The following is a 27,792-nucleotide window of genomic DNA, read 5'->3' on the forward strand; positions in this document are numbered from 1 at the left end:
TTAATTTCATGCCCCAAACCATTACAATGTGCAAAACAGCTGCTGCGTTCCACTCTGCAGTGGCAGCATTTCAGCAGTAGATCCAGTGGTCCTGCTGTACACTGTCTCTTACTGGCTGATGCCACAAAGATCATACAGAGTATTTTAATCAAATGGCTAAGAAGAATGTGACATTTTCAGATACTAAGGCTCTGTGAAGTATAAGGCACTGTTTTTATTTTACCTTACCTTCTTTCCACTCCGTGTGTGTGCACACGTGTGTTTGTGTACAGACACCAACACTGAATTAGGAGCTCTGTCTAAGTATCTGGCTGGTTGATTCACGCGTGAAATACAGACAATGCCTAACATGTGAGTCGTTAGTTACTGAAAGATTATGGGCCAATCTTATTCCCAGGGAAGTTTGTTTAAAGCAGGGTTTTCTGCAGGAAAGCCTGAGACAGTAACCTTAGGAGAATGAAATGTGAAACCCTCCTGGCAATTTAAATAGGGCCACAGTTGAAAAGCAGTGAGAACAGGTTCCCTTTGTACTTCTCTGAGCTACACTTGGCATCCCTTGGGGCAAATTGGGAGAGTTTCAGCCTCCAATGTCTACACAATCTTTCATTTTTCAGGAGCAAAGAGGCTTGTTACAGAAGAATGCTTTCTGTTCCTTGTAAGCCTAGAGTGGAAGGAGATCACTGATTAAAGCAGAGTTTTTGATTAAATGATGAGGCTACTTTCAGTGATTAAACACAAAAAAAGAAGGTATTTTGGGGCCCACTTTCTGCAGAAGCTTGGGCTAAAATAGACATCTATTGAAGCACATGAGAAAGCAAGCAGCTCAATAGTCATTTGGAGTTTGGGAAGGTGCATAGCATGGAAGGGGAAATAGCAATTTTGGGATTATGCTAGTATTCATCTGTAATTGGATCACTGTTTATTTTTGTTTCTTGAGATGCTGTCACAGGCATGTATTGTATTTATCTTCGTAACATAAGACACACAATGCTCTGTCACTCATCATAGATAAAAGGCTTCGGTGTCCTTAGATAATTAGGGAAGTTTTATTAGCTATGATGAGACAATGATAAAAGGTATCAGTGCTTTGATTTCACGTTAAAGATGCTGAGCCTGGTTTTTTTGTTGTTGTTCGTGGTTTTGTGGGGTTTTTTTGGTCCATATTTTCCATTTCTTTGGACAGTGTTTAAAGCCTGTTAATCTTTTACATAGTCAAGCTACCCATTTCATAGAAGCTTTTGCCTACGTTCCCAAGACGAGCATCAGCAGCCATAACACTTATTACATACATGCCAACTGCAGCAAAATGATCTAGTGGCAGGCCAGGGCAGAAATCTCATGGATGCTCTGGTTTATGTGTATCTGCTTTGGTTTGCATGTGCGTTCCCAGGTCTGTGGAACTCCCATAAAAAAAAGGGAAAGGCTTTTCTGTTAAAATCTGTTTCTATGTATTTCACAGAGTTGCTATGCTTGCATTTTTTAGTGTTTACATGCTGCAGTCATGTAAAAAGCATAAGGTTATGGGGAAAAGGGCAGAGCTTGCTTCACATTATCATTGAAAGAAATAAAAAATGCAGAGAAATGTCAGGAGATCTTGATGAACATGTTTCTGCGGGAACTGGAAAAGAGACCAAGCCACAAACTTAAGAACCAGATCCAGATTCCATATCCTTCAGCCTCACCCCTATGGGGATGAAAAATTCAGAACTGAAATACCACAAGTTTGAACTCAGGTTTGTTTTTTTTTTGTACTTCCTTTTCCAGAGCCTGGTTACACTGACAATCTCTGAACAAACATTGGTAGGAGTTATACCTATACCTGATAGCTGTGTCTGAGCATAACAACAGCCTGCAAAATGGGACAATGCATACGTGCAATTTCTTCCTAATTTTTTCCAGCATTTTAATGCTGTGGTCAAATCTGGCAGTTCTGCTAAATATTACTGAGCTGCCTACAAAAACACTGGGAGATGTTTCCTCCTTTTAAATGAGGTCTAAGAAAATCAGAACACTTGTTTCCACTCCAGCCCTTTTACTGATAAAAGGTAAATTACTGATTGAAAGAGATGGGTAAACATGTCAGTTTTTGGACTGAAACTGGTGTTTTATTTTGGAAAATTAATTTGATTCCAAACCACTCCAACCACGAGATTATATCAGAAACTGTACTTAACTAAATCATCCAAGCCCTTATCTTCTGCTATTTGATTTTCTGTTATGATTAATATTCGTCATAAACTTGTGATAATCCCCTTAATTTCTAAATATTCCTTTATTATGTGAGAGCAAGTTATAACATACCTCTCTGGGGCACTGCAGTATCTCCTTTTCTTTACTGCGTATCAACACTGAAGGTAAAACAAAATAATTCTTCGTGTCAGTTTTAAAAGCCACTTTAATATTGTTTACAATAATTGAATTAAATCGGTTTTCAGTGGCAGTATGTCCTGCCTGTTTTGAGTTGGCAAGAATATGCACTGTACAATACAATGTGCTTATGCCAGAAGCATTTGTTTATGACACGACACCAGTTACCTGTTGTGATCTAAGCAGAGTGATTAAGACACAGATCTTATGCTGGCCTTCAGTATCACTGCATCTAAAAAAAGCAAAGCTGTCTCCACTGAGTGCTTAGAATTTCTGGGTGTTCTATCTGGGTCTTTCCAGAGCTTTAGTCATTTAATTTATTATGTAATATACATTTTAATTTATTAATAATTTATTGTGTAATATATATTTAATTTATTGTGTAACGCTGTGCTAATTATCTTAAAGCTCAGAATGTCTCTTTCCAGTTCTCCTTCTACTGACAAAATTACCCTGATAAAATAGAGGTAGCACAATTCTTTGATGATGATGGAAAGGAAAAGCCACATTTGTTATTGTAAAGGCTGCCAAGATGTAAAGGCTGAGGTAAAAAGTCACGCAGAAGAATATACTTACATCAACCTGCATCTAGCATTCTACCTTGCTGCTTTTTTCCTTGCTTCTTTTCCATATTGGTACCTGCTTGTCTGTCTGTATCTCTAAGTCAGAAGTGTCACGTCACTGTTCTGCTGTCAAGTCAGCTATGATGAAAGATTGCTTAGTTCCTATAAAGAAAAAAGCAACTTTTGAACAGGCAAGATTGCACAGTTTAGAAAAATAGCCACAATGGAGAAAATTTTGAGTAGAACTAAGTGGTGGTTGCTACACAAGTTCAATTGCTTCAGCCGTGCTGAGTCACAGCACTGTCAGTGGCCTTCAGTGACTCAGTTATGTGTAAGTGAAATGAATCCTAGTTCATTTGGCTCAGGTCAGTTATTTTATTGACTAGGATTAGAAGTGTTACAGCCTTTGACAAAAGGTGATGTTCTTAGTCTGTTCAAATTCTGCAGTGCCAAGACATCATCTTGCAGATCAGAGATCATAGATCCACAGAATGGTTAAAGCCCTCCCACTTCCAACCCCTGCTGTGGACTGGCTGCTCCCACCAGGTCAGTCTGATGGTGGTCCCATGCAGCCTGGCCTTGAGCATCTCCAGGGATGGGGCATCCACAGATGTTTAGGTATGTTTGACTCAATTCATGTAAACCTATCTTCTCTTTTTTTGTCTGTCTCAAAAGCAGGAATACAAAACTGTTAATATATCAAGCCAGGAGTAATTGAATTTATAAGCATTTGGGTCCTGTATTTTGACAAGACTCCCTATAATATATGGAAACTCTACCATGAAAAACAATTGACATTTTTAAAAGCTTTTTTTAGTGATATATCTTTTTTGTGCTCTATTCTGTTGAAATTGGCAGAGGAAATGCTCAGAAGATGTGTCATTTGGTTTCTGTGTTCTGAAATTTCCTGAGAGAGAAAGTTAGAGATGGAGGCTGTAGGCTCTGGGTAGTGAGAAGATACCATTTAGGTTTGACCCAATAGCTAATTCTGAAGTTCTAGTGTCCTGTGACTCCACAAAATGCTGTTTGGGAAGGGCTGGCACCTGGCTGCTGAGCAGTGTTCATCTATTGACCTTGACAGGAGAAGGAGAAATGATTTCAAAGTAGAAATGGGGAGATTTAGGTTGTATATAAGGAAGAAGCTTTTCACAATAAGAGTGGTGAGGTACTGGCACAGGTTGCACAGAGAGGTGATGGTGCCCCATCCCTGGAGACACTCGAGGTCAGGCTGGATGGGGCTCTGAGCACCTGATGGAGCTGGAGGTGTCCCTGCTCATTGCAGGGGGGTTGGACCGGATGGATTTTAAGGATCCCTTCCAACTCAAATGATTCTATGAATGTTTCCTGCCAGAAAAGGTCCTTTACTGACTGTTCTGCTGTGAGCTGGGTGTCGGCAGGAGGGGGCTGCTGCAGGGAAACGCTGCTGCAGGGAGAAGGGCAGGTTGCCTCTTGTAGCAGCAGCCAAGAGAGAGGAGCACAATCCAGTTGATGGGGCACAGGAAGGGAAATGGCTAAAGGTGTCCGGAGAGTTAAATCATCACAGCTGCCTTTTTCCAGCCGCTTTTGTTTTGCCTCTTCTGAATTCCGACACCTACACAATTCTCCGACTTTTAAAAACAAAGTTGGAGTTCCCGACATTGAACTCTGCAAACAAGTGTGTTCTCAATTAAGAGAAGAACTTCTGCCCCCCCTCGCTTGATACGAGTGCTTGGCTCAGATGTGCTGGCCTCTAGAGGAATCACACGAGCACATTTTTCAGAAGGTTTCCCCCTCCCAAAATCCCATCGAATGGCTGTTTCTTATAAACCAACGGAGATAATTTCATGGCTTTTCCCTTTCATGGCCACCCACCTCTTCTTCCCAGCTAGCTTTGATACAAAAAGACAAATCCTTTCCCATTCACATCAAAAGCAGGAGGGTCGCTCTGTGTCACCTACCCCGGGATTTTAACTCAAGCTATTTGGAAAAAAAAGCTGGAAAGAGCAGCTTGGTTTTAACTCAACCGCAGTGCATGTCACCGAGAGTTTTTGGGGTCACTGACAGATCAGTTTCATAGACCAAACAGATAAATAGGCACAAATTATTCTTTATTACTATTGTTTATAATTTGTTCATGCCATAAGTGTGCTGAGTGCGCTGCAGAGGATACAGGCCCTTCCCCAGGGAACACGTGTCTAAGTTAGACATATGTTTTGTATATTTTCAATGTGTATTCAAGCACCTCCAGCGCTGGATGTGCACTTTTAAAAACAAATTTAAAGTAATAACAATAACATGCTGAGTGATAACAACAGGCATGGGGGTGAGAGGAGGACGAGGGTTACAAAAATAAAGATCATGTGAATTGTTTTCTTTATGTCACACATGAGGCTTGGGATTTCTCTGTTTTTCTTTGAATGCTTTTGTCATTCCATTCTCTTTGGCGAGAAGAGATGACAGGCTTCAGAGGCTGAGGAATTGCTGCTGGAGTAAAGCAATGAGGCAAAGGGAAGGGGCTGGCCCTGCTGGTACCTGCAGCCCTGGGAGTGTTAGGGCTGCATTGCTGACTTAAGAAGGGGGGAGAAGAAAATCTGTCACAGAACTAACAGAATTTGTAGCACCTCTGGTTTATGAGGTTGTCCCTAATACAAGGCTTAGCACTGATTTTCTTAGATTAAATCTTGAAAGACCTTTCTTAATATTTATTCCAGCTGTCTCTAACAATAGTGGAAGTTTGTGAATTCAAGAACAAAAACAGAGTGAAATTCCCAGGACTCAGCACTCAGAGAATGAGGTCTGTGGTTAGTTTAGTGCTCGTTCTCATGTTATCTGTGTTTACCTGATTCCACATGTACCCAGGGCCTTTCACTTGAGTCAGTCAGTGAAGTCATCAGTGCCTGGAGCAGTCACTGCCTGCGGTGGGTGTACTTGATGTTTTGGAGCCCCTGAAAACTGCCTGATTTTCTGCTCTGAATTGTTTGATTTTTATTACATCTGAACCTGAGCATCCTTTATTGTGCATCATATTGGAACCTCCCCATTGTTATTGTTTGCTCATCTATTTATTGGAAACTTGCTGAAGGGAAACCGCAGTAGGCGTGCTGTGACGTGGGGAGTTCAGATGATTGCACAGCGAATTCTTCAAGTATTAAACGACAAACAGACTTCTAAAACAAATTCAGCAAGAAACTTTAATTTGGTGCAGGGCAAAGAAGTTGACTTGTAGGAGTTGCTCTGTCTTTGAGGCAGTGCTTCATAAAACACAGGTCATAGAATTAGAATCATTTGAGTTGGAAGGGACCATTAGAGGTCATTTAGTCCAACTCCTGAACAGATGAACAGGTGCATCTAACAGCTGATAGTGCCTGAAAACTTCCTGTTCTAGGATGCACCCAAAGATTTGTAGTCTCTTGCACCCCGTGTATTGTATATGGCATCAAGAGGCTCTTAAGAACTGCCTGCAGACTGAGGGAATCGGTCTGGCACAGGCAGCTTCACACCACCCTCCTTCCTGCCAGTGGCAGTAGGGAAGGCCCAACACAAACACACATTTGTGGTGGGATTTCCATGTGCCCTGGCTGCTGGAGTAGCTCTGGGATGGTTCTCTTTGGAAGAACCTGAAGTTACTTGGACTTAGCAGGAGTCACTGCCCTTTGTTTTGTCTGAAGAAGCAGGGTGTAAAAATAATATCCTTTTCAACCCTGAATGCAGAGTAACAAACAGTTTGATTAACAAGAATATGTTCTCCTCAGTGTTGTCAGTGCAACATAGCCCTGCAACAAGGCTTCCATTGGCATGAGTACCTTTTCAGCAGAGCTTCACATCCTGCATGCCCTTCTGCTCCAGCATTGCTCCACCGTTGCATTGCCAGTGCCAAGCTCTGTGCCTGCCAGGAGATGTGGCCTATCCACGCTTTTTGTTTCCAGTTAAGCCTTTTTCTTTCCTGGTAAGCATTTAAAAAATGTTGTGGCCTGTAGAGATAGAACAAATTTTGCATTTTTTCCACCGTGTGAGTAAGTTAGTTGTTCACAAAGCCAATTCCTTTTATCAGATGCTGTTTGTAAAAATATTTGTTATACATGCTGGAACTAATTTTTCAGCAGTTATTTACTTCTTGTAGGGACTACAATAGGCTGGGTTTCATCAGATAACTTCTGCAGCTTATTAGATGTGAATTTACTAGCTGTGAACAGTTGAATAATACGAAGCTCACGGAAGAAACAAGCTGCACCATCACAGGATACCAAACTTTCTAAATTAGCCCTGGCCAAAGTTCGTATTTCACAATCCTCTAAATAGCTTTCTTATGGATCACAGGATGAACGGACACTGAGTGAGGCAACTGAGCTTATAATATCTTCAGTGTAAGGTGAACACTTTCTAACAGATCATGACATTACCAAAATGCTATTTGAAATTAGCTCCATATGCTGTAGCAATGCTGTAAGATTTCACCCAGAATTTCATTTTCAAATGTTTTTCATTCAAGTTCACTGAGGGCAAATTGGAAACACTTGGGTATATCCCACTTATGGATCTGTTAAGACCCACTTAATTTTAACATGTGGATGTGCGGAGAGAGAGAGAAAGGAGAGGAGAATTGTAGGATGGGGTGAACAGCAATAACTCTATCTCGTGATGTCTTTGGAGGAGCTGAGCAGTGTGTATTTGCTAATGATTGCACAAATGCAGCTGTGCAAATCCACGCTCTCCAGTCCATGACTTTTTGTGAAAGATGAGATTTTTGTTTGCAGTGGGTGCGAGTCAGCCTTTGGCTGCAGTAGGGGTTAAGTGAAGGAGTGCAGGCTCTGCCACATGCGGGAGCCAGTTGGCAAAGGCCACCGGAGAAGAGCCAGCCTTGAAACGTGCTGGTTCTGTGCTGCTGCTGGCAGGGCTCTTGGCTGGGCTAAGCCTGCCTTACTGAGTGGGGTTCTGCCCAGGAGGGTTTGGGAGCGGGTGGGGAATCACTTGGTTACCCTTGTTCAGCTCTGCAAGACGGCATGCTGGTGGTGGGGTTTGGGGTGATTTCTGGGTAATCAGTGCATTACAGATTCTAATTCCTAATTCTGAATTCTAATATATTTCCTCTCTTCCTAAGGGGCCTGTATGGAGAAGATGTTGCACTGAGGAATTCATGTTTCTTACTTCAGCAGCATGAGCTGGGTAAGGGCTCCAACTGCTTCAGCAGCTCCTGGCTGTGGGAGAGGGGCATGTCTATAAGTGCTCTGTCACACTGCATTTGTGCTAATGGCATTGCTTCTGTGAACAGCTTGCGTTGCTAGTAGGAGCATACAAAACTGGGAGGTAGAAGCTATATTACTGTCTTTTTGGCTACTTGTTCAAGATGTTAAAAATACTTTGTGAACTGTGATATTTAATTCAAATAGTGTGTTGTTTGGAATAACGTTTCAAGGGGGAAAAATGCACTTTCAGTGTTAGTTCAGTTATGCATTTGCATATACCTGTAATTATTACATTACGTGCAGGTACAGTAAGTATTATTGGCATCAAGTATCTTGGTACCATTCTGGTCCTATTCACTATACTATCAAGGGTGCTGGTAGTAGTTTTGTATGTTACCTGATTTTCTAAAATTCTGTTTTTTTCATCACATTATTTTGAGCCATTTTTCTGTCCTAGACAAGATACCATTTTCCTAAGGGAGAAATGTAGAAGAGAGCTGTTTTAGGGAAGCACCAGGAAGTGCTGTGCAACAGCTAGTGCAGTTCCGACAGCACATCAGCTGGCAGAAACAAGAATGTCAGGGGAGATGATTGCGTAGCTTATCCCTGTCCATAAGGATATGGTTTTCATTTTGAAAATGCTATTCATCTAAAATCCCAAATTCTCATACCCACAGCATGAGTGTTTCTGAGTTTTGCATCAGAGCCTGGAGTTAAACACACGTGTGCACCTTTACATCTGGTGCTTTTATGAATCATTTTGAGGAACTGTTACTAAGCAGCAGCAGCTATAGCGGGGCTCCATTTTATAGAGAGGAAGGGCTGTGTTACTCATTTTGTTTCCAAAAAATTCATTTGTTTTGCATTCCCAGAAGGTACTTTTATTCTCCCAGAAAGGTCAAGCAGAAACATTGATGTAAGTCCTGTTTATGGCGATTTTGTTAGATTTCCAGCAATTGCAATGGAACATACTTATAACAAGTATGTTTCTCTCTAGGGTGATACCATTAGTCAAAATATGCTTTCTCATATTTCCACTACATAAACACAAATACCTTTCAAGATTCAAACTTACTGGTCTTGAGGATTCCCACAGCCACATCTCATTAGTGGTTCAGAAGGCCACGCTAGCCATGGTTTCAATTTGGGATGAAAAGGTTTTGTTAGGAGAAATAACTTCAGCTGAAGTAAAGGTTGAAAAACAGGATAATATTCCATGTGTGGGCTGTTGTCCCGAACAAAACAGCAACCCTGAGAAGTCTGATACTTGAAGCATACAACTCATGATTCAATGTGCTAAGGATCCAGCCAGGTTCAAGTTTGCTGCTTTGGTCTCAGTTATGATATTGTGCCCCTTCCATCTCACAACCAGTGCTCAATGCATGAGTAACATATCTGTCATCCCTGATGCAGTGTGGCCACTGACTCTGTACATGGTTTTCGTAGAATCATAGAACGGCCTAATTTTAAAAGGACCACAATGATCATAGAATCACAAGGTTGGAAACGACCTATAAGATCATTTAGTCCAACCGTCTTCTCATCACCACTGCTACCACAAACTAAACCAGATCTTGCAGCTCCTCATCCAGACGCCTCTTGAACGCTGCCAGGGACGGCGACTCCACCACCTCCCTGGCAGCCATTGCAGTGCCTGAGCACTCTCTGAGAGAAAAAGTTCTTCCTCATGTCTAACCTAAACCTCCTCTGGAACAACTTCGGCCATTTCCCCGGGTCCTGTTTGTTGCCTGGGAGAAGAGGCCAAACCCCTCTTCACCACAGCCTCCCTTCAGGAAGTTGTAGAGTGCGATGAGGTCTCCCCTGAGCCTCCTCTTCTCCAGGCTAAACAATCCCAGCTCCCTCAGCCGCTCCTCATAGGACTTGTGCTCCAGACCCCTCACCAGTTTCGCTGCCCTTCTCTGGACACGCTCCAGGGCCTCAATGTCTTTCTTAAGATCATGTAGTTCCAACTCCCCTGCTATGTGCAGGTCGCCAACCAGCAGACCAGGCTGCCCAGAGCCACATCCAGCCTGGCCTTGAATGCCTCCAGGGATGGGGCATCCACAGCCTCCTTGGGCAACCTGTTCCAGTGTGTCACCACCCTCTGGGTGAAAAACTTCCTCCTAATATCTAACCTAAACCTCCCCTGACTCAGTTTAAAGCCATTCCCGCTTGTCTTATCACTATCCACTATTCTAGAAGTATTCCTAAATATGTTGGCATCCTAGCAGAAACTGGAAAGAAGCAAGCTTCCCACTGATATCACAGGAACAGACTCAACAAATAAAATTCAAACTGCATTACTGGGAAAGCCACAGACCAGAAGTTGTAATTAACATAGCCATGGTGATAAATGAGTTCTGTATTCCCACTTGCATTTCATTCCTTCATTCACAAGACTTCTGTTGAAATAATGTGACAGTGCTAATCTAGAGAGTGTCCAGATAGAAGCAAATACCAATTCAGATTAAATGAAATTTTAGATCTCAATGAAATAATCATCTGAACATGAGCTAATTATTGAAAGGAAAGCAACAGGCTCTTAGCCTTATGTGAAGTCTCTGGAGAACTTGTCTACAGTGTATTTCAGCTGTCTTCTTTTGTGTTCTTCTCAGTATGAATAGGGCTTGGTAGGGACATAAAAATTGTTTCTATAAGAATTTCAGAAATAGGACACCCTGACTGCTACTTTTAAACAAATCTCATTGATATGCAAGGCACAAAAGTGAATAAAACTTGTAAGTATAAGAATGAGTTTTCTTCCTGCTGCCACAGTTGAAGTGCAGCTGTTTGAAATGCAGACCCCCTTCTTGGGGTCTATCAGCAAATCCATTAACTATTTCTTGGCAGCGGTATTGCTAACTGATCTTCATGTCCTAGGGCCTAAGTGAGTTGAAACACCATTTCAGGATGAAGTTCCAAGGAATAGCATTAAGGGCGTTGTTATGTATCACTATGTTAAAAACACTAACTACAATCTAGCAGGAAAAAAAAGCTGGCAAAATACTGCCTACTTCAGTCTGCCAATATTTATAAGTACTCCTGGGGCTCATCGGCATTACAAGAGAAGAATGAATCTAGTGGTTATATTATGTTCTGAAATTTTGGGGCCAAAACTTGTTTTTCACACAGCATTTCAAGAAAATTATTTTGTTTTTCCCACAGATTATAATGGACAGTTGACAATAAATCCTATTTTTCTCAGGGTCATCAGCTATAATTCATGACACCCATTCCATCCTCAGCAGACAGAATCTAGACTAGCTGGAACTTGCATAAAGCAAGAGAAATCTGGCTGGGACTGTCAAAGGCAGGCTTAAGCACTACGCTTGTTTTTTGTACAGTGAAGATTAAAGGTGACAATCGTAGGTCCTCTTTTTATATGGAATAGGTTTATTTGGAGATCAATGACAGGGTGAACAGGTTGTTCATCACTGATGTCTCTGGGTGACTACCACAGGAAAATGATTCCCTGTGCGTATTGCGGTTACACTGCAGCGTGCCTCTCGCTGCTGACGTGGTTGAACATTGCGTAAGAAAGACAGTATGGAATGACTTTTGCAAAGTGATTAAAGAATTAAATAATTACAACTTGGATAAATGACAATTAAAGATGAAAAAGCCCTGTAGAAGTAATTGAAGCTCTGGAGATGGAGTCAAACTATGCAGCGTTTCCTGTGGAGCTACAAGTAAGAAACTGAGAAAAGGATTTGAGGGTAAAATCAGGAATTTGGTCCCATGTACAAAGTAATTCTAAGGTGCTTAATTCTAAGATGTGTGTTGTCTTCTGTGTGTCTGCAGTGCTATGTATCTGCAGCTCATAGCTGGGCTAACAGAGGAAAAAAAGTGGGTATGAACGTTTCAGGTTACAGTGGATGTATTAGTAGATGCTTTGGGATTTTTTTCATTTATTTTCTGAGTTAAGAGTTAATACATTACTTGTAATATGAAGGCATCACAAGTAGTTCCTAGGACCATTATACTTCTTTATACCTTGGATTTGTAGTTTTAGAGAGGCAAGCATTTAAGTACTGTTTTTCTAAAAACAAAAACAAAAACAAATGATTCCAATGTCCTGACAAGAGCTATGTAGCTGATAACAAATAACAGACTTCCCAGGGTATTGTGGTATTAATTCTAGCAATCCAATCTAATTAATTCTGTCTTCAAAGTGATATCCAGACTGACACAGGTTCTGAAGTTGGAAAGAAATATCAGATACCAATGAGACTGAAGCATCCTCCCGGAGATGGGTGGGCATTAGTGAAGAAAAGAGTAGGAAAACACACCAAGTCAGTAATTACAGCACTGGTTTTTAAAAAATACCTAAAAATGAAGCTCATTTTTCTTACAAAGCCTCTCTTGGCAGTTTGTGGAGGAGGTAGCAGTATGTTTGAGAGTTTCTATAGCACTGGCATTTATCATGTACTTGAATGCAGTGGAAGATGTGGGGCAGTTAGCTAGAGAAGTATGTACACTACTGCTCAAGAGAACTCTGTCTCAGGAAGAGCAAAACTTGATAAATCTTCCCAGCTGAGAAGGCTGAGGTTGTGTTTTACTTTCATGGGTTGAATATCAATTTGCTTCTGGGGTCACACGAGTTCTGTGCTATATCTAAGGGTTTATCAGTAGGAAACCATTAAAATAATAATAAAAAAAAAAGTGCAGTAAGACAAAATTACATAAAAAGAATAAAATTGGATAAATAGAAAAGTGTTTACATTTTCCACGTGACTGGTTCAGTAGGCAAGAGATCATTGACTTCAATGTTGCAAATGTCCCCCTTTCAGTTAATTTTGACTGCTCCTTGAGCTGATTAGCCACTTATCATTAATTTGTGCTCATCAGACTTGAAATCCTGGTTGTTGAGTTTCTGTTATCTTGATCCTGTGCTTTTCTTCAAGCACTGGCTGGTAAATAGAGTGTTTCTGATGATCTGCCACTGTGCTAAACTTTCATCAAGAGAGCACAGATATCCTCAGGCTGAAATGATTTCTGTTCTGCAAGGCCCATGAGCAGTGTATTCAAGTCTATATCTTCGGTACGAACCAAAAGCACACTTGTGCTATTCTCCCTGTTTTCCTGAGATTTGTCCTTTTTTTAGCTGCCTTGGGGATAAAAGCAGTAATTTGAAATTTGCATCCATATTATCTGTTGCCTTCCCCATCCATATGCACTGTCTCCAAGAGCCCAGGGCAAAGATGCCATTATGCTCAGTCACCAACAAACCAGGTGCATTCGAGAGATCTAACAGAATGTTAATAAAAGGTCTGATGAAGAAGGAAAAATAAACAAACCAACTATTGTGCCTCTAAGAATTCCTGCTACCAGGAAATTAAAACATTACACGTGGCATATGCTGCCTGCCTGTGCCTATGCTCAGCACTGCTGCTCAAGTCTGAAGTCGTGTCTGCCATGTACAAAGATTTGCAAAAAATCAATTCGTAAAATCTTGTGAGTTTACACAAATGCTTTTCTCTTCTGTGCATCTCTGAGAATATACACCTGATGAATCCCTGTGGTTTCAAACAAAGCTCCAAGGAATGGCCTAATTGCCTATAACTCATTCTTAAAAGGTGACATTGACCTTAGTTTAAAAGACTCCATTTTGCTGAAGCTTCACCATATCAGAGGACTCAAAATTCCACAATATGCTGTTTTAAAAGATGAGGAAATAATTAATTGACTCCAAGTGGGTCTGTCTGCTACCAAAGTTCAGTAGTGAGAGAGAAAATAGATGATGGAGTTTGGCTGAAAAAATGCATAGATTAAAAAATACTTTTCTCACAGAATTATAATTATTTTAGAAGCCAGAAGCTGGTATCCTGCTCCTGTACTTGCATGAGAACTGCATCAACATTAAGGATCAAAGATCAAAGCAGCCTTATTTCTGATGTTCCCATTTCTGTTGGCATGTTCAAAGACAGTATTGGGCTCCATATCTGTTCTTCTCTAAGTGCACCCTGTGAAGAAGGGCCCCCTCTGCAAGAGAAGAAGTCCATCCATTGAGTTAGTCAGGTTAGTGGACTTAGCTACTGCCAGCTAACATAGTAAGGCAGTGTCCAGTGTCAGATGTCTGTGACAAAAGCATGGGGTTCGTTTGATAATTGCAGGTGGCTGGGGAAGAGGTTTGCTATTGGTATGCAGAATGAAATTTGGTTTTGCCCTTAAGAGGCATGGAATGATATCTATCAACTGTCCAAATGATGCTACCTGGGCTGTAAAATAAACAACTCAGACAATACAAATGATCATGCTTACAGTACTGTGATTTTTTGTTTCTTTATTTATTTTTACCCAAAACTGTAGCATAAATGTGTTTATTCAGATTTCTAATCTCTCCAGATTACCTGGAGATAGCAGTTGTGGGGAAAATATTTAGAACAGGTGAGCAAGGCTGCAAATGTGACAAAACACGATGATGATGTTTCATCCCCAGTGACACTTCTTGCGTCCCCAGCAGCGCAGACAGCCGCAGGTCCCTCCCTTGTCCCTCTGGAGAAGCCCTGGCGGACGATGCGCAGGTCGGCATTGTGTGGACTGCAGCTCCCTCTAATGGTACAAACTCCAGTGGTAAAAGCTCTCCAAATTGCCTATTGAGTTACAAGCAAGATGACTGCGTTTCTAAGGGCAGCACAAACTTTGCTGCAAATGGTCACTTTTTTACTTGGTGATCATTAAAAGTTTTTAAATGTTTGAAACAGCTTTGCTTGCAATCTGGGCTGACAGACCCTGTTAATACTCCGTATATCCTGCCCATGTTTCCATATCAACTTATGATTAAATGCTGAAGGGGGATGGGATGGATGAGAGATGTAAGAGAGCGGGATGCTGGTTGTGCAGAGAGAAATGGCACAATGCAAAGGCGAGGCATGTGCTGTACCATACAAAGGAAGCTGGGAAACCTGTGGCAGGGGAAGTCAACCGACTTTGGTTACAGTATTAATGGTAGGATGGATAGTTGTCATAGACTCATAGAATGGTTGGAGTTAGATGGAACCTATAAAGGTCCTTTGGTCAAACCCCCCTGCACTGAGCAGGGACACCCACAGCTCCATCAGGTGTTCAGAGCTCCATCCAACCTGACCTTGAGTGTCTCCAGGGATGGGGCACCACCACTTCTCTGGGCAACCTGTGCCAGTGCCTCACCACCCTGGTTGTAAAAAAAAATAATTAAAAAAAAATCTGTCCCAGCGTTGTACAGAGAGACCTGAAGCTGGAATGTATGACCTTGACTCTGTTCACTTCAGCAGAGCTTTGCTGATTTATGTTGAGAGAAATCTTTCTAGCAGTTTCCTTGATTTACTTTATTAACTGCAGACTGTATCATAAAGCTTTATCTTATTATGTGGGTCAGTGTAGGATAGGACCATTGTATGCACACTGCCTCCTTTACTCCTGTTAAATGAAGGAATCACACTACAGATCTGCAAACTCCTGCCAAAACTAACAAAAAATAGTTTTTCCTGGGATTCAGGGAGACGGTGTTAATGTGTAAATGTGACATCTTATGACACATGGTGGAGAGTTCCTACTGAATATGGCAAAAAATGCAGATTAGTGCCAATCACTCCTCACTACACTTTCACCATCTCCCTCTGAGCAACTGGAAAAATGGGAAAGAGAAGGGAGTGCTTTTATAAAATGTGATTCTCTGAGAAGTCACCGGTGAAAACAACAGGAACTCTTTTGAAGTCTGGAGATGCTCAGTTGCATGTAATTTTTCTTTTAAAAGGTATTCCCTAATCCTGACTCTTTGGCCCATTGCTCCTTTGAACTTCCTGAGATGGCAGCAGGCAGATGGAGCAGCTGAGTTCTGGCCTGTTCGAGACAAACCGGGAAGGCTACCGAGAAACTCCAGCTACAGCAACCCCTGTTGTCTGTCTGTGTGAGCTGTGTGAGCTGTGTGAGCTGTCCGGATAACAGCCAGGATATTAATTGGTAGCTACAGAGCTTGGTATGGCCTGGCTCTGGACCAACTGTTTGGTTTAGGGTTTTTGGTGTTGGGTTTTTGTTGGGTTTTTTTGTTGTTGTTGTTTTTTGTCTGTAATTAGCTGTTTTATTTCCATTTTTCTGAAAAATCGTATTCTAACTATTCTGCTGGAGCTGAGTTCTATGTTCTTAAAGCCCAAATCTGATCAGACTGGATGCAGTGCTCATTGTAAGATCTATCTAGGTACCTACAAGTACTCCATGTGATAGTCCGAGATACAATCAAGATAAGGATTGCTGCTGTGTTTTCCTACAGTAAGTGATAAAATGGGGCAGCTTTGGGGCCCCCAAGCCTTCTTCAGATCCCCAGGAGAGGTGGCAATGCAGGGCTCTCAGCAGACACCTGGGGTTGTTTTTGGTTCATGGATTATCCCAAATTCTTGGATATCCCTATCACTGATAAGCAGAGGGTGATATACCTGGACATAAATATGTCTGACAATAAAAAAAATCTGCTTTTACTTCACACGCAAACCAGGCTGAAAAAGTGAGATCTACACTAGGCTTGGCTTATTTTTATTTGTAACTGCTTTTTAAGCTATCTTTCCCGATACCTTCGGGGCTTACATATATTACAAGCTTATGCAAGACTTTGAAGTCAGAAATGGTGAAAGTCACTTGACCAGCTTTGATTTTCTGGAGTCGAGAATCATTTCGAAATGCCTGCTGCTGTCTGTACTCGATTTCATGTCCAACACTGGGAACATAAACTGCATTTTTCAGTCGTGATTTTCTAAAGGGCAAAACAATTAAGGATTTTCTACCATATGTAGTTTTCTTAGAGCTTTTTCTCATACGAATGGCAGCATTTGGGTGAAATTGGTAGGTGTGATCCTTTAGAATTTTCTGTGATAGGTAAATCATAAAAACTGGCATTTGTTTCCTGATTTTATATGTTTTCTTGATGTATTTTAGGTTTGGAGGTTTTTGACCATTGACAAAGGCAGTGCTGTTTTAGCTGGTATCAGTCTTATTCTGGTCTGTCAGCTGCAGGCCTTTGTAAGGGCACATTTCCTGGTGCCTGCATGGGCAGTGGCACCGCTGAGTCACCACCACACCCTTTCTTTGAGCACCCAAAAAGTTACGTTTTTCTTTTTTGAGAAAAAGCCGGAAGTCATGAGACTTATTTAAATTGCCCTAAAGCTGCTATGCTTACTTGTTTCATCTTCTTTACTTAGTGATTAGTTTTTGATGGTGGTTTTCAATAGTGCAGTTATGCACATGGGTGAAATCACAGCTTTTTGAGCTCTGAAAAGGTTTTTCCTTCTCTCTTTCAGGGTTGTGTGATGTGTGTTATCAGAAAACTGCTCCTGGTCAGAATGAATCCTGATAGAGATTACTTAGGATAATCCCATGTTTTCCTAAACCACTCTGTTAAGCTGAACGATTTGCAACTGCTTCAGTTGCTATGGAGCATAGTTATACTGGGCATCCAAAGAGGACTTTCTTTGCTTTATAAAATTGGCTGCGGCTTAACTTCACAATCAGTGTTTATGTGGAATAACATCTGTAGTGTTGATTTCTGAAAAGGGCTCAAGGTACCTTATACCACTTACAGCTAAATCCAGCTGGCAATTTCAAGTGGGGAGCTACCTTTTGAACCACACGTGCAAAAAAATATATTATAAGAATTGCCTGATCTGAAGGTCGCATGATTGTTTTGTTTGAGAGAGCTTTATTTGGGAATCTGTTACCTCAGATGAGCTTGTGTTTATATGACTAAGTCTCCCCTGGAACCCAATGAAACAAAAGAATTTTGAAGACAATCCATGTGGATCTTAGAACACATAGGAAAAACTGGATGTTGAACAAAAAAAACAGTCTTAACTTTATTTACAGAGGTATTATCTGAAAACGTCTGCTCCCTTTTACAGAGTTCCACTGCTATCTGTTGGAGAGGTTGCTTTCCTGTCTATAAACAAACGTGCATGAAAAATGTACCATGGATGTGCTGTGCTCCTGTCTTTGTGATCAGTAGTACTGACATTTTAGGAAGAAAGATTCTGCGCGTCACCTCAGGTAGGGATTTAGCTCACAAAAACTTTTTAAATCTTACTTTTGTTGAAATTTATGGCTGGTTAAAATCGTAGAATCATAGAATGGCCTGGGTTGAAAAGGACAAGAATTCTCATCTAGTTTCAACCCCCTGCTATGTGCAGGTCGCCAACCAGCAGACCAGCCTGCCCAAAGCCACATCCAGCCTGGCCTTGAATGCCTCCAGGGATGGGGCATCCACAGCCTCCTTGGGCAACCTGTTCCAGTGTGTCACCACCCTCTGTGTGAAAAGCTTCCTCCTAATATCTAACCTAAACCTACCCTGTCTTAGTTTAAACAAACAAACAAACAAACAAACAAAATGCTGGCTTCTCAACTTTATGTGGTGTGGACAAGGAGGAAGCAAGGGGATATGCATATCTTCCAACTCAAAGTCCTCAGAACACAGAATTATAGAACCATGTGAGTTGGAATGGATCCTTGAAGGCCATCAGTCCAACCCCTCTCCAATGAGCAGGGACACCCACAGCTCCATCAGATGCTCAGAGCACATCCAGACTGACCTCGAGTGTCTCCAAGGGTGGGGCAACATCTTGTGTATGTGTCCTGAATCCCCCCCAAGTGCTCTGGAAGAGGAAATGTTTCTTTCCTCTGGCTTTACTTAGGTCCTATACCTAAGCCTGTTGGACATCTGAGATTTGATGTTTAGCACTTCAGGCAGCTCCGACCAATGTACATTATAATCTCTCCAAATAACTTTTGCTATAGTAGGAACTTTTCAAAAGGCTGGTTATGCTGAAAGTTTGAACACATACTGTAAAGTTCAGGTTTTGTACTAAAAGAGAAGTTTTGTAGCCTGGAATAGATAAGGATAGTGGTCGTAGAGCCTGTGAGTGGGGCAGAGAAGGAGGTTAAGGTAGCTGTCACTTTGCTACTTGGGAGGTTCAGGTTGGATGTTAGGAAAACTTTCTCAGAAAGAGTGGTGAGATAATAGAACGGGCTGCCCAGGGAGGTGGTGGAATCACCCCCCCTGGAGGTGTTCAAGAAGCACCGAGGTGTGGCACTGAGGGACGTGGTCTAGTGCAGCCACAGGCACTGGCTTTTGGTTGGACTGGGTGATCTTAGCGGTCTTTCCAACCTTACGGATTCTATGAGTCTGTGATACTGAACAAATTAATTGACCAAATTGGAGGTTGTAGATCATCTCCATCTTAAAATATTGAAAAAAAACTATGTTTGTCATTCTAGATGCGGTCCAGGGATTTGTAGTTGATAATTAAACATGGATTTTGGCAAGAGAATGGTAAATGTAGCACCCATGCTTGAAAAGAGGGAAAATCTGGTGAGGGCAGTACAATATTAACGAAGAGGCAGAGTCACAGAACAACTTCAGAGGGAAAGAGGAAAAAAGAGGTGATTGGAAAGCATGGCAGATTACACCAGGGCTTTAGGTAGGGTACATTCTGTTAGATAAATCTCTCTTGGCAGAAAAACTAATTTCCTTAATGGGGGCAATATAGCGAGTTTAATTAATTGAAGCATTAATTCAGAACACATTCTGAATATGGAAATGACAAGGCATCCTAAGGGAGCTAAGAGGTGGTTGTGCAGCAGGCCGGGCCGGGCACGGGTATTGAGTCTGAGTGCACGGAAGGGCTTGAATGAAGGCGAGAAAATAGCTACTGCAACTGGTACTGCGTGACCGGGCCCCGCAGGGTGGTGGGTGGGGAAGCCGTTCTGCGGAGACGGATCGGTCCGGGTCGGAGCCGCGAGCTCGCTCCAGAGGACGCCCCGTCGCACCCCGCTCGGTGCCCGCTCCTGCCGGCAGGGGGCGCCATAGCGCCGCGCCGCGCCCAATCCCGCCCGCCCGCCGCCAGGCCGCTCAGCCGAGCTCCGAGCGCCGCCGCGCTGCCGGTGCCCGCTGCGGGCGGGCCGAGGATGGCCCTGTCGCGGGGGCTGCGCTGCTGCCAGCGGGCGTTCGCCTGGGTGCCCGTCCTTATCATCGCCCTCGTCGTCCTGTGGTCCTATTACGCCTACGTCTGCGAGCTGTGCCTGAGTGAGGGGCGGGCCGTGAGGCGGGGGAGGGGGGAGCGCGGCCGCGCCGGGCCTCGGGCTCAGCCGCCCGGTGCCTCCGTGCAGGTGCCGCGGGCGGGGCGGGGCGGGGCGGCGCGGAGCCCAGGCGAAACGCCTGGCTTTTCTCCCTTTCTGCATTCGCTTTGAGCCGCGCGGCAGCGGCAGCGGCAGCAGGTGTGGGCGCCGGCCGCGCGGCGCAGCTCGGGCTGCGGGCACCGGGCGGAGAGCGAAGGGCGCCACGCGGCGGGGCGGCCTGGCTGTGAGCGGGGCGGCGGCGCCCTGCCGGTCCGTCGCTCCGGTAAACGCGGGCGCCGGTTCCCAGAGCAGCAGCGTGAGGTGGTGCTGTGTCGCCTTCCGGCGTTGCACGGCAGGCTTGCACCGTAAGGCCGTTAGCCCTCGTTGCTTCGGCAACCCTATTGCTTCACGGAGCGGCTGAGGCGAAGAGCGGCTTCTGTGATCCGTCTCAGCGTGCGGCGGAGCGAGAGCCCCGAGTGCTCCGTGATGTTCCATTGCATCTCCGCAATTGCTGGCCGTTTCTTGCCAAATCCGCGCGGAACGGTGCCCCAGATGCCTGGAGGTACCCGGCAGCTCTGCAGCTGCTGGCCGGGCTGTGGGACAAACAGATCAGAAAAGCTGCTGGACTTTTGCAATACGCTGTGATTGCAGTGCCGTGGAAGCGCAGTAGTGCTTAACGCTGCTTGACTCCGCAGCTGGTAAAAAAGGCTCCGCTGAATTAGATGGGATTTGGATTGGGATTGTGTTATGCTGCAGATGCGCATTAGGCTGGCAGGAGCCCAGCGTGCGGCCTGGGGTCACGTCTCACAGCCGCTGCTCTGCCCTCACTTGTCTGCTTTTGCCTCGTCATTCTCTCTCAGGCTTTTTGTTTGCACGTGCGGATGTAATCTCTGCAGAAGTCAAAAAGAGTAGGTGAAGTCTTTTAGGAATCAAACCTTGACTCTTGGCGTGTGCAGATACCTGAAAACCAGCTCTCAGGACTTCCTTTCTCGTCCAAGTTCTGAACACTGTGTGTTGCTGTTTCAGCAGTTGCAGGCATACAAAGTAGCCACGCAGTTTTAATTTTTGACTTTTATCTTTATATTGTGCTGAGGGCTGGAAACAGTGTCGGGTGATGTATCTCAATGGGGACTGCAAGAAAGCAGGGTACAGACTCTTCAGCAGGGTCTGTTGTAATTGGACAAGGGGAAATGGTTTCAAACTAAAGGAAGGGAGATTTGGACTGGATATAAGAAAGATTTTTTTTTACAATAAGAGCAGTGAGGCATTGGCACGGGTTGCCCAGAGAGGTGATGGTGCCTCATCTGGAGACACTCGAGGTCAGGCTGGACGGGGCTCTGAGCACCTGATGGAGCTGTAGGTATCCATGCTCATTGCAGGGATGTTGGACTGATGGCCTTTAGGACTCCCTTCCAACTCAAGCTATTCTCTGTCCTGAGGTAGCTCATAGTGCTGGGATTGGAACTTCAGCCACTTGTGTGGGCAGCAGCTGACACTCCAGAGGGGACTGTGGTTCTGTGCCAGATTGGTGGTTGCTGCACCAATGAGAGCAAGAACCTGGGGTAAAAACTTGTATGCAATCTTTGCTTTGGAGTTTGCTCTTTTCTTGAGCTAATTAGGAAGGCTGTGCAGCCATTACAACATGGACTGCAGGAGGGAACAAAGCAGTGTTTATGAAAAGCTGATATGCACTTCAGAGGTTGATTTGCAACAAGTGAAAGGAAATACTAAAGTTTTCTAAGCATCTTGATGGTCTGTAATGCAGTGCACAGCAACACAGCAAATATTTTGTTTCTTTTCGTTTACATTTTTGTGTGTCAAACATCTTGCAGATCAAAATTGTTATTAGCACAGTTTTGAAAAAAGCTTTTGTTAGCCAAGGCTGTGATCCCCCATCGCTTCCCGCTTGGCGAGGTCTGAGTGAAGGCTCAGCCCAGGAAGGTGCTGTCAGTCAATGAGTTGTTCAGCAAGGTGACCTTATCCTCATTCTGTAAGGTCACTGGGGCCACCACAGCCATATCTTTTCTATTCAGTTTGGACAGTGACCCACCAGAAGCCACTGGTGTTGGTAGGCGCTGTGCAGCACGCACAGCTGCATGCTTCAAGAACTTCTGCTAGCAGGGACTGTCAGGATTGCAGCCAAGAGAGGAGGGGTTGTGAAATGTCCGTTTGTAGGGGTGATAGAAATGGTTGTGTCATTATAGGGCATCCATCTTTCCATCTCTGCTGACTGAACAGAGCCAAGGCAATTTCTCATTTTTATTTATGCTCATGCAGAACTGAATGGGGCATGGTTTTCTGTGGAGGATCGAGGCTAGCAGGAAGCAGGCTGATAAAGGCACACCTAAAGATGCAACTTGGGCACTGTGCCCAAGAAGAACCTGCTAATCTGGTCAGCAGCAGGGCACTATATAAGCAAAATATGTATCTATTTTATAACAAGGGAAAACACAGCGTAGGTAACAGTGATTGAAACATGTTGTTGGTGTCATTTGTGAGCAAACAAAGAACTGCTAGGGATGCTTTCAGTGTGAGACTTTTCTTGTCTGCTGTGTTGAAATGGAACTGTTTGTTGTTGTTGTTGTTTTTCTAAAACAAGCATATTTAAAATTAGAAACATCATTTGGCACAAACATTCCTGAGATTCCTATTTGCTCTGTAAGCATATGTTTTTTTCTTTTTCAGTGACTCTCAGCAACCCTGCAGAAAAAGGTATGCATGTTTTATTTATAGTATGTTGTTCAGTCTTTGTGTAAAAAACAAACAAAAAAACAACAAACCATGAATGTGGCAGTTACAGTACCAAACAGAGCACCCAGCAATGGTTTTCAAGCTTAACATGCTTTTGTAGTTCCCTGCCTCTAGTTGCACATCGTTGTGCTGTAACTTCAGTATGCAGTGGGAGATGCCCCTGTTCAGTCTCAGTGCTTGAACAATGACGTGAAAAGGCTGCAACCCCTTTTGCTCTTTTTTCTTTTTGCTTGAGAGATGTCCCAGTATTTGAAACAGTCATAGAGGAACTGTGGAAAGCACGGTGTTAATGATCATCCAGAAGAAAGCAGTCATTGCCAGGTATAGTCGTGCATCTCCAGGCCAGCTTCCTGTGATGGGTGCTATGCTGCTTGATTGACACCACGAAACAATTGCAAGACTTCTCTCCTTAAATATTGATTTAAATCAGCTGAGCTCCATCTGCGTGTGGGATGAGGATTGCATCTCGGAATAATGAGCTGTCGTTGATTTGTGTGATCAGTTCCACATCCCAGCACGTCACTGTGAGAAACTCTCAAAGCTGTGTTTGGCCTTTGTATACCAATTGCGTTTTCAGTCAGTCTGTGTAGTTGGAAGTGCTTGCATGTAGACTTCTCTTTTTACATGTAGTGGTGGTTCAATCTTAATTTGCCAGAATTTGAGAATTAAGTAAAGAAGATAAAATGGAGATGATGCGATTGTATAACGTGTTTAAATAAAACTGTCTTCTAACTGATCTGTTTTAGTGAGCCTTCAGTATTAAAGAAATAATTGAACAGTTTGCACAGCTGAAGGATTGCTCTGCTTTGACTTTCTGCACCGCCGTATGCCTTGGGCATCCAAAGGCTTTGCAATCAAATTTGTATATTAAGATAAGATTGCTCGGAGTCATGCTGGGTTCCACATTTCATCCAGCAGCTTACTGTGCTTTCTCAGTAATCACAAGATTACTCCTCCTTATTTAGAGGGATGCTTTCCTGTTTTTTTTTTATTGTATCAACTGTGGCAAATCTAAAGGGTGTTGAATAAGATCTATTTTTCTGGTGATGAAAAGCTCTGCTAGAGTTTTTTTCAAATGTCCTAAGTGGTGAAAAATACATCACATGGGTGAGCATTGCACTGCAGTAATAGTGCTGTGGTTGCAAGCGTGTTCCATAGCAGCCAAACCCCAGACCTGGAGATTCTGTGCTGCTCAGCAGCAGCCAGGTCTGCTGTGCCCTGCAGGGTGGCATCTCCCATAGTCTTCCTCTTCATTCATACAAGTGGCTTGAGTGAAGATGGGGAGGTGTGTGTGGTGGGTAATTCCTAACTACAGCTGCAGCTCCCTGAAATTCTGCTGTCCTCCTGGCCCTGAGGTTTAGCTGTGCCCTAATACTGGCTGCTAGTAGAAATCTTCCTTTTTTCCCCCTTTTTATGTCACTGTTGTGAAAGATTGGAATTATGCCCATCGTAAGCAAAACTTTTGCGAAGTCACTGTTCTGCTCTTGTTTTTTTTTGTTTTTTGTTTTAGTGGCCTATCTTATAATATTCCATATTCTCTTTGTGCTCTTTGTGTGGACATACTGGAAGTCTATTTTTACTCTCCCGGTTCAGCCAGGCAAAAAGGTAAGAATCCCAGCACTTCCTGTTCATTGCAGAGTGAAAGCAGGGATGCTGAAGAAAACTCAAAAATCCTTCAATCAAATTGATCTGCACAACTGATTGGTTTTGCTAAGGAGATGAAAAGGGACCTAAAGTGACCTAAAGACTGAGTTCTTTACTGTTCTGAGAATCCTTTGACAACCCACAGAGCATGATTTAAATCAGACATGGATATTACTGTGTCTATTCTATTACTGCTCAGTTACTGGAGCAACAGAATAGGGTGATGTTTGTGTGGTACTTCCAATATACGTTGCCATAATCCGGTCCAAATCACAAGAATATAATTCCAGTGTTAGCAATAGAAAACTATAGGTGGGCACAGGTTCTTGCTCATAAGAGTGCTTAAGATGTCCTTTTCACCATTACTGATGTTATTCATGAAAAATAGTAGTCTGAAGCAGCAGCAGTGGTAGCAGTTCCAAATGTGTTGTTTTGTGATCTTAATTTCACTTCTGCAATTCTTTTGGATGCATTGCGTAGTGTGCGGCCTGTCTGTCCATCCCTTATTTCTCACACCTTTTCCCATTAGAGTAATCTTTTTAGAAGGAGTGGGAGATAAAATATTTCCAGTCTTGCCTGTATTTGAGAAACTGTCTCCACTCCCCATGAGTAACTGCTTCTCTCATGACTTCTGCTTCCAGTACCATATGTCCTACGCTGACAAAGAGCGCTATGAAAATGAAGAAAGGCCAGAGGTGCAGAGGCAAATTCTTGCTGAAATTGCGAGGAAGCTGCCAGTGTACACGAGAACGGGGAGCGGAGGTCAGCAAAGCAGAGAGCTCTGTTTCTCTGAATTTAATCAAGCAGACTAAAGTAGCATATGCTAGCAGTGCAGGTTATACAGTCAGCCTGATGCCACCGCATCCACTGCGTGGTTCTTGTGCTCAGAATTTTGTGTCTTATCTGTCAGGTTTTGTGTTTGGGAAAACAGAAAGGCTTTAAGATTGCAGTGCATCTTCACTGGAGTAGTGTGTTCTGGCTTTGAGCAGCAATATGCTGTCCTCTGTACTTACAATTCAGCAGCCTACTTGCATTGTCTGAGTTTAGTAGTAGCAATAATAGCATAATACCAAAATCTGTAGTGGTTTTTCCTTAAGATGGAGTCTAGCTTAGAGATTCAGGGTGTAAGGTCCAAAAATCCATTCATGGAATTGTTCTGTGATGAAATGCATACTGCACTCCTTTCAAAGCTTCAGGGAAATCCATGTTCAGGTTGGAGGCTCTGACCTGTTTGCTTCTGGCAAACAAGCCAAAGAATTCTGAAGTAAAGAACTGCAGTTATCAAAATGGAATGTATTTAAAGTCTGGGTTAATCTAGAAGCTAGGTGGAGGTGTGTACAGTTTTCTTTTATTGCTTTTATGCTGATCATAAGCTTTACAGTGAGGGTTGTTCCCTATGTCTGCAAATCTCTGTAAGAACTATGAGCATTGCTTATCTAATTATGATCTGCAGATGTACTCATCTTTTAGAATGTTAAAGGAAAGAACATGCGTATTTTGAAAAAGAGCTGAGTACTAATATGCAAAAAAAAAAAAAACACATACAAAAAATCCCCACTTATATTGTTTGCTATTAATGTGTCTTTAATTTCAGGTATTCGATTCTGTGATAGATGCCAGCTAATAAAACCAGATCGTTGCCACCACTGTTCTGTTTGTGCTATGTAAGTTATTTTTCACTTAAGTTACGTGAGTTGTGAATAACAAAACTGTAGGGGTTGGAAGTGACTTCTAGAGATCATCATGTCCAGCCCCCCTGCAAAGCAGGCTTTCTACAGCACGAGAAAAGTGAAGTTGTTCACACACCTTTTGATCATAAAGGTTCCTCTTTTCCAGTTCCAGTCAGCAATGTATGTGCACTAGCGCATGTCACAGAAGTGTTTGCAATTCCCACACCTACAAATTTGTGAGCATTAAGTTGATAGAAAGCTTAATATCTAGTGAAAGATTAACTGATTGCCTGTAGCAGGTCAAAATAAAGTGTGATTTTCTCTTTTTATCATGTTGGGCCTTTTCATGTGGTATTTGGCAGAAGTTTTAAGTGCCGTAGGGCAGAAACCATCCTCACTGTTTTATCATGCAGAACAACAAAGTCATCTTTAGATCTTGAAAAAGTAATCAGTGTTCTGTCTTAAAATCACACTTACTTTAAAAAGCATCAGTGAATGAGTATCATCTCGAGCTTGGGTCATGTGGAAATCTGACCCATCCCAGAAATACAAAACATCTCACAGCCTTTTGCTATTGATCTGCAGTTGGCAAATCATTACCAAACACAACTCATCAATTTTTCTTTTTTTGCCCTTGTGCAGGTGTGTCCTAAAAATGGATCATCACTGCCCATGGTATGTCCTAGATCGTGGTTTGTAATTTTCTGGAAAAGGAGGCTATTTAAATCCATTTCTTCCATAGAATGGTTTCATGTGCCTCTTTCATTTTAGACCATGTACCTCTACATTGGGAGACTTATAAAATATGAAATGTATATTATTTTTGAAAGACAAATCATTCATGTTTTCTCTATTAACTGTGTGTGAAAGAGTTATATAGATGTAATTTAAAATCCAACTGCCAATTCTGTCTTACTGTTCAAACTGTAAAGGAACATCAACTTAGCCTTTAGTTTTGCTGATATAATTGTTTGAGCATGCAGTTGGTGGTTGCATCAGTAGTATTTGCCTGATTTGTTTCTGAATTGATGCCTGCCCACTTGTGTTTGCGTAGGATGATGCATGGATACACAAAGTTTATACTTTTTGAGAATTGCTGCTCTAAATCTCTTAAACTCCTTTTTTTTTAAAGAAAGGAAAATCTCAGAAATGAAAAGTAATGCAGACGGTTCCCCACCAGAACATCTGCAATATTCTTAAAGTTAGAGGGTTTTTAGAACCTACTTTATGAGACAGATGCCTCCTATCTTTTCTGCACTCCCTTGCTATTTGTTAGAGTTGCCCTGCGCTTGGAGAATTACAATGAAATTTGTTTGGTTTGTGTTACATGTAACCAAACAAGTGGTGAATCTGGCTTTGCACATGAAGCTTTGCACACAAAGGAAAGGTAACAGAAACCCCAGGTCTGATTACCTTTGCAAACAAGAAACGAACATGAGTAATTAGGAACTGCCTCTGTGACAAATTCACCAGTGGTACCAACTTTAAATAAGATCTCAAAAATATGAACTGTGCTTTTACTTGGCAGAACAAATTTTCAAGTGGAAAGCTGACAGGTTT

General features: G+C 42.7%; 1 protein-coding gene and 1 long non-coding RNA gene across 16 annotated transcripts in view; one reads left to right on the forward strand and one right to left on the reverse strand.

The window, feature by feature from the left end:
* Window positions 1-541: 541 nt before the first annotated feature.
* LOC149915991 (uncharacterized) lies at window positions 542-3,020 on the reverse strand. Of its 2 annotated transcripts, none has more exons than XR_016470999.1 (3): window positions 2,944-3,020; window positions 2,302-2,348; window positions 542-1,618 (listed from the first exon to the last, which is right to left on the reverse strand). It is a non-coding gene; the product is annotated as an uncharacterized LOC149915991 (long non-coding RNA). The 2 variants fall into 2 exon arrangements; XR_016470998.1 differs by having other exon boundaries at window positions 542-1,684.
* A 408-nt stretch (window positions 3,021-3,428) lies between these two features.
* The window catches only part of ZDHHC15 (zDHHC palmitoyltransferase 15), a 38,724-nt gene continuing 14,360 nt past the window's right edge, over window positions 3,429-27,792 (forward strand). The window contains exons 1-10 of one of the 14 annotated variants that reach the window (XM_090150130.1): window positions 8,058-8,072; window positions 14,020-14,110; window positions 14,532-14,650; window positions 15,828-16,339; window positions 17,959-18,103; window positions 22,853-22,879; window positions 24,429-24,523; window positions 25,204-25,324; window positions 26,157-26,226; window positions 26,875-26,907. In XM_090150130.1, coding sequence (XP_090006256.1) covers window positions 18,013-18,103; window positions 22,853-22,879; window positions 24,429-24,523; window positions 25,204-25,324; window positions 26,157-26,226; window positions 26,875-26,907 — 437 coding nt within the window. In that variant the 5' untranslated portion in view covers window positions 8,058-8,072; window positions 14,020-14,110; window positions 14,532-14,650; window positions 15,828-16,339; window positions 17,959-18,012. Of the gene's footprint in view, window positions 3,549-3,581; window positions 4,054-5,620; window positions 5,704-5,728; window positions 5,828-6,661; window positions 6,856-8,006; window positions 8,073-14,019; window positions 14,111-14,531; window positions 14,651-15,827; window positions 16,340-17,958; window positions 18,104-19,959; window positions 20,136-20,385; window positions 21,076-22,852; window positions 22,880-24,428; window positions 24,524-25,203; window positions 25,325-26,156; window positions 26,227-26,874; window positions 26,908-27,792 lie in introns of those variants that run through there. The other 13 variants (XM_090150134.1, XM_090150136.1, XM_090150126.1 and 10 more) reach the window with 13 other exon arrangements.

Source organism: Phasianus colchicus, chromosome 14 (genome assembly GCF_987193195.1).
Source record: "Phasianus colchicus chromosome 14, bPhaCol1.hap1.1, whole genome shotgun sequence".
NCBI classification, from domain to species: domain Eukaryota; kingdom Metazoa; phylum Chordata; class Aves; order Galliformes; family Phasianidae; genus Phasianus; species Phasianus colchicus.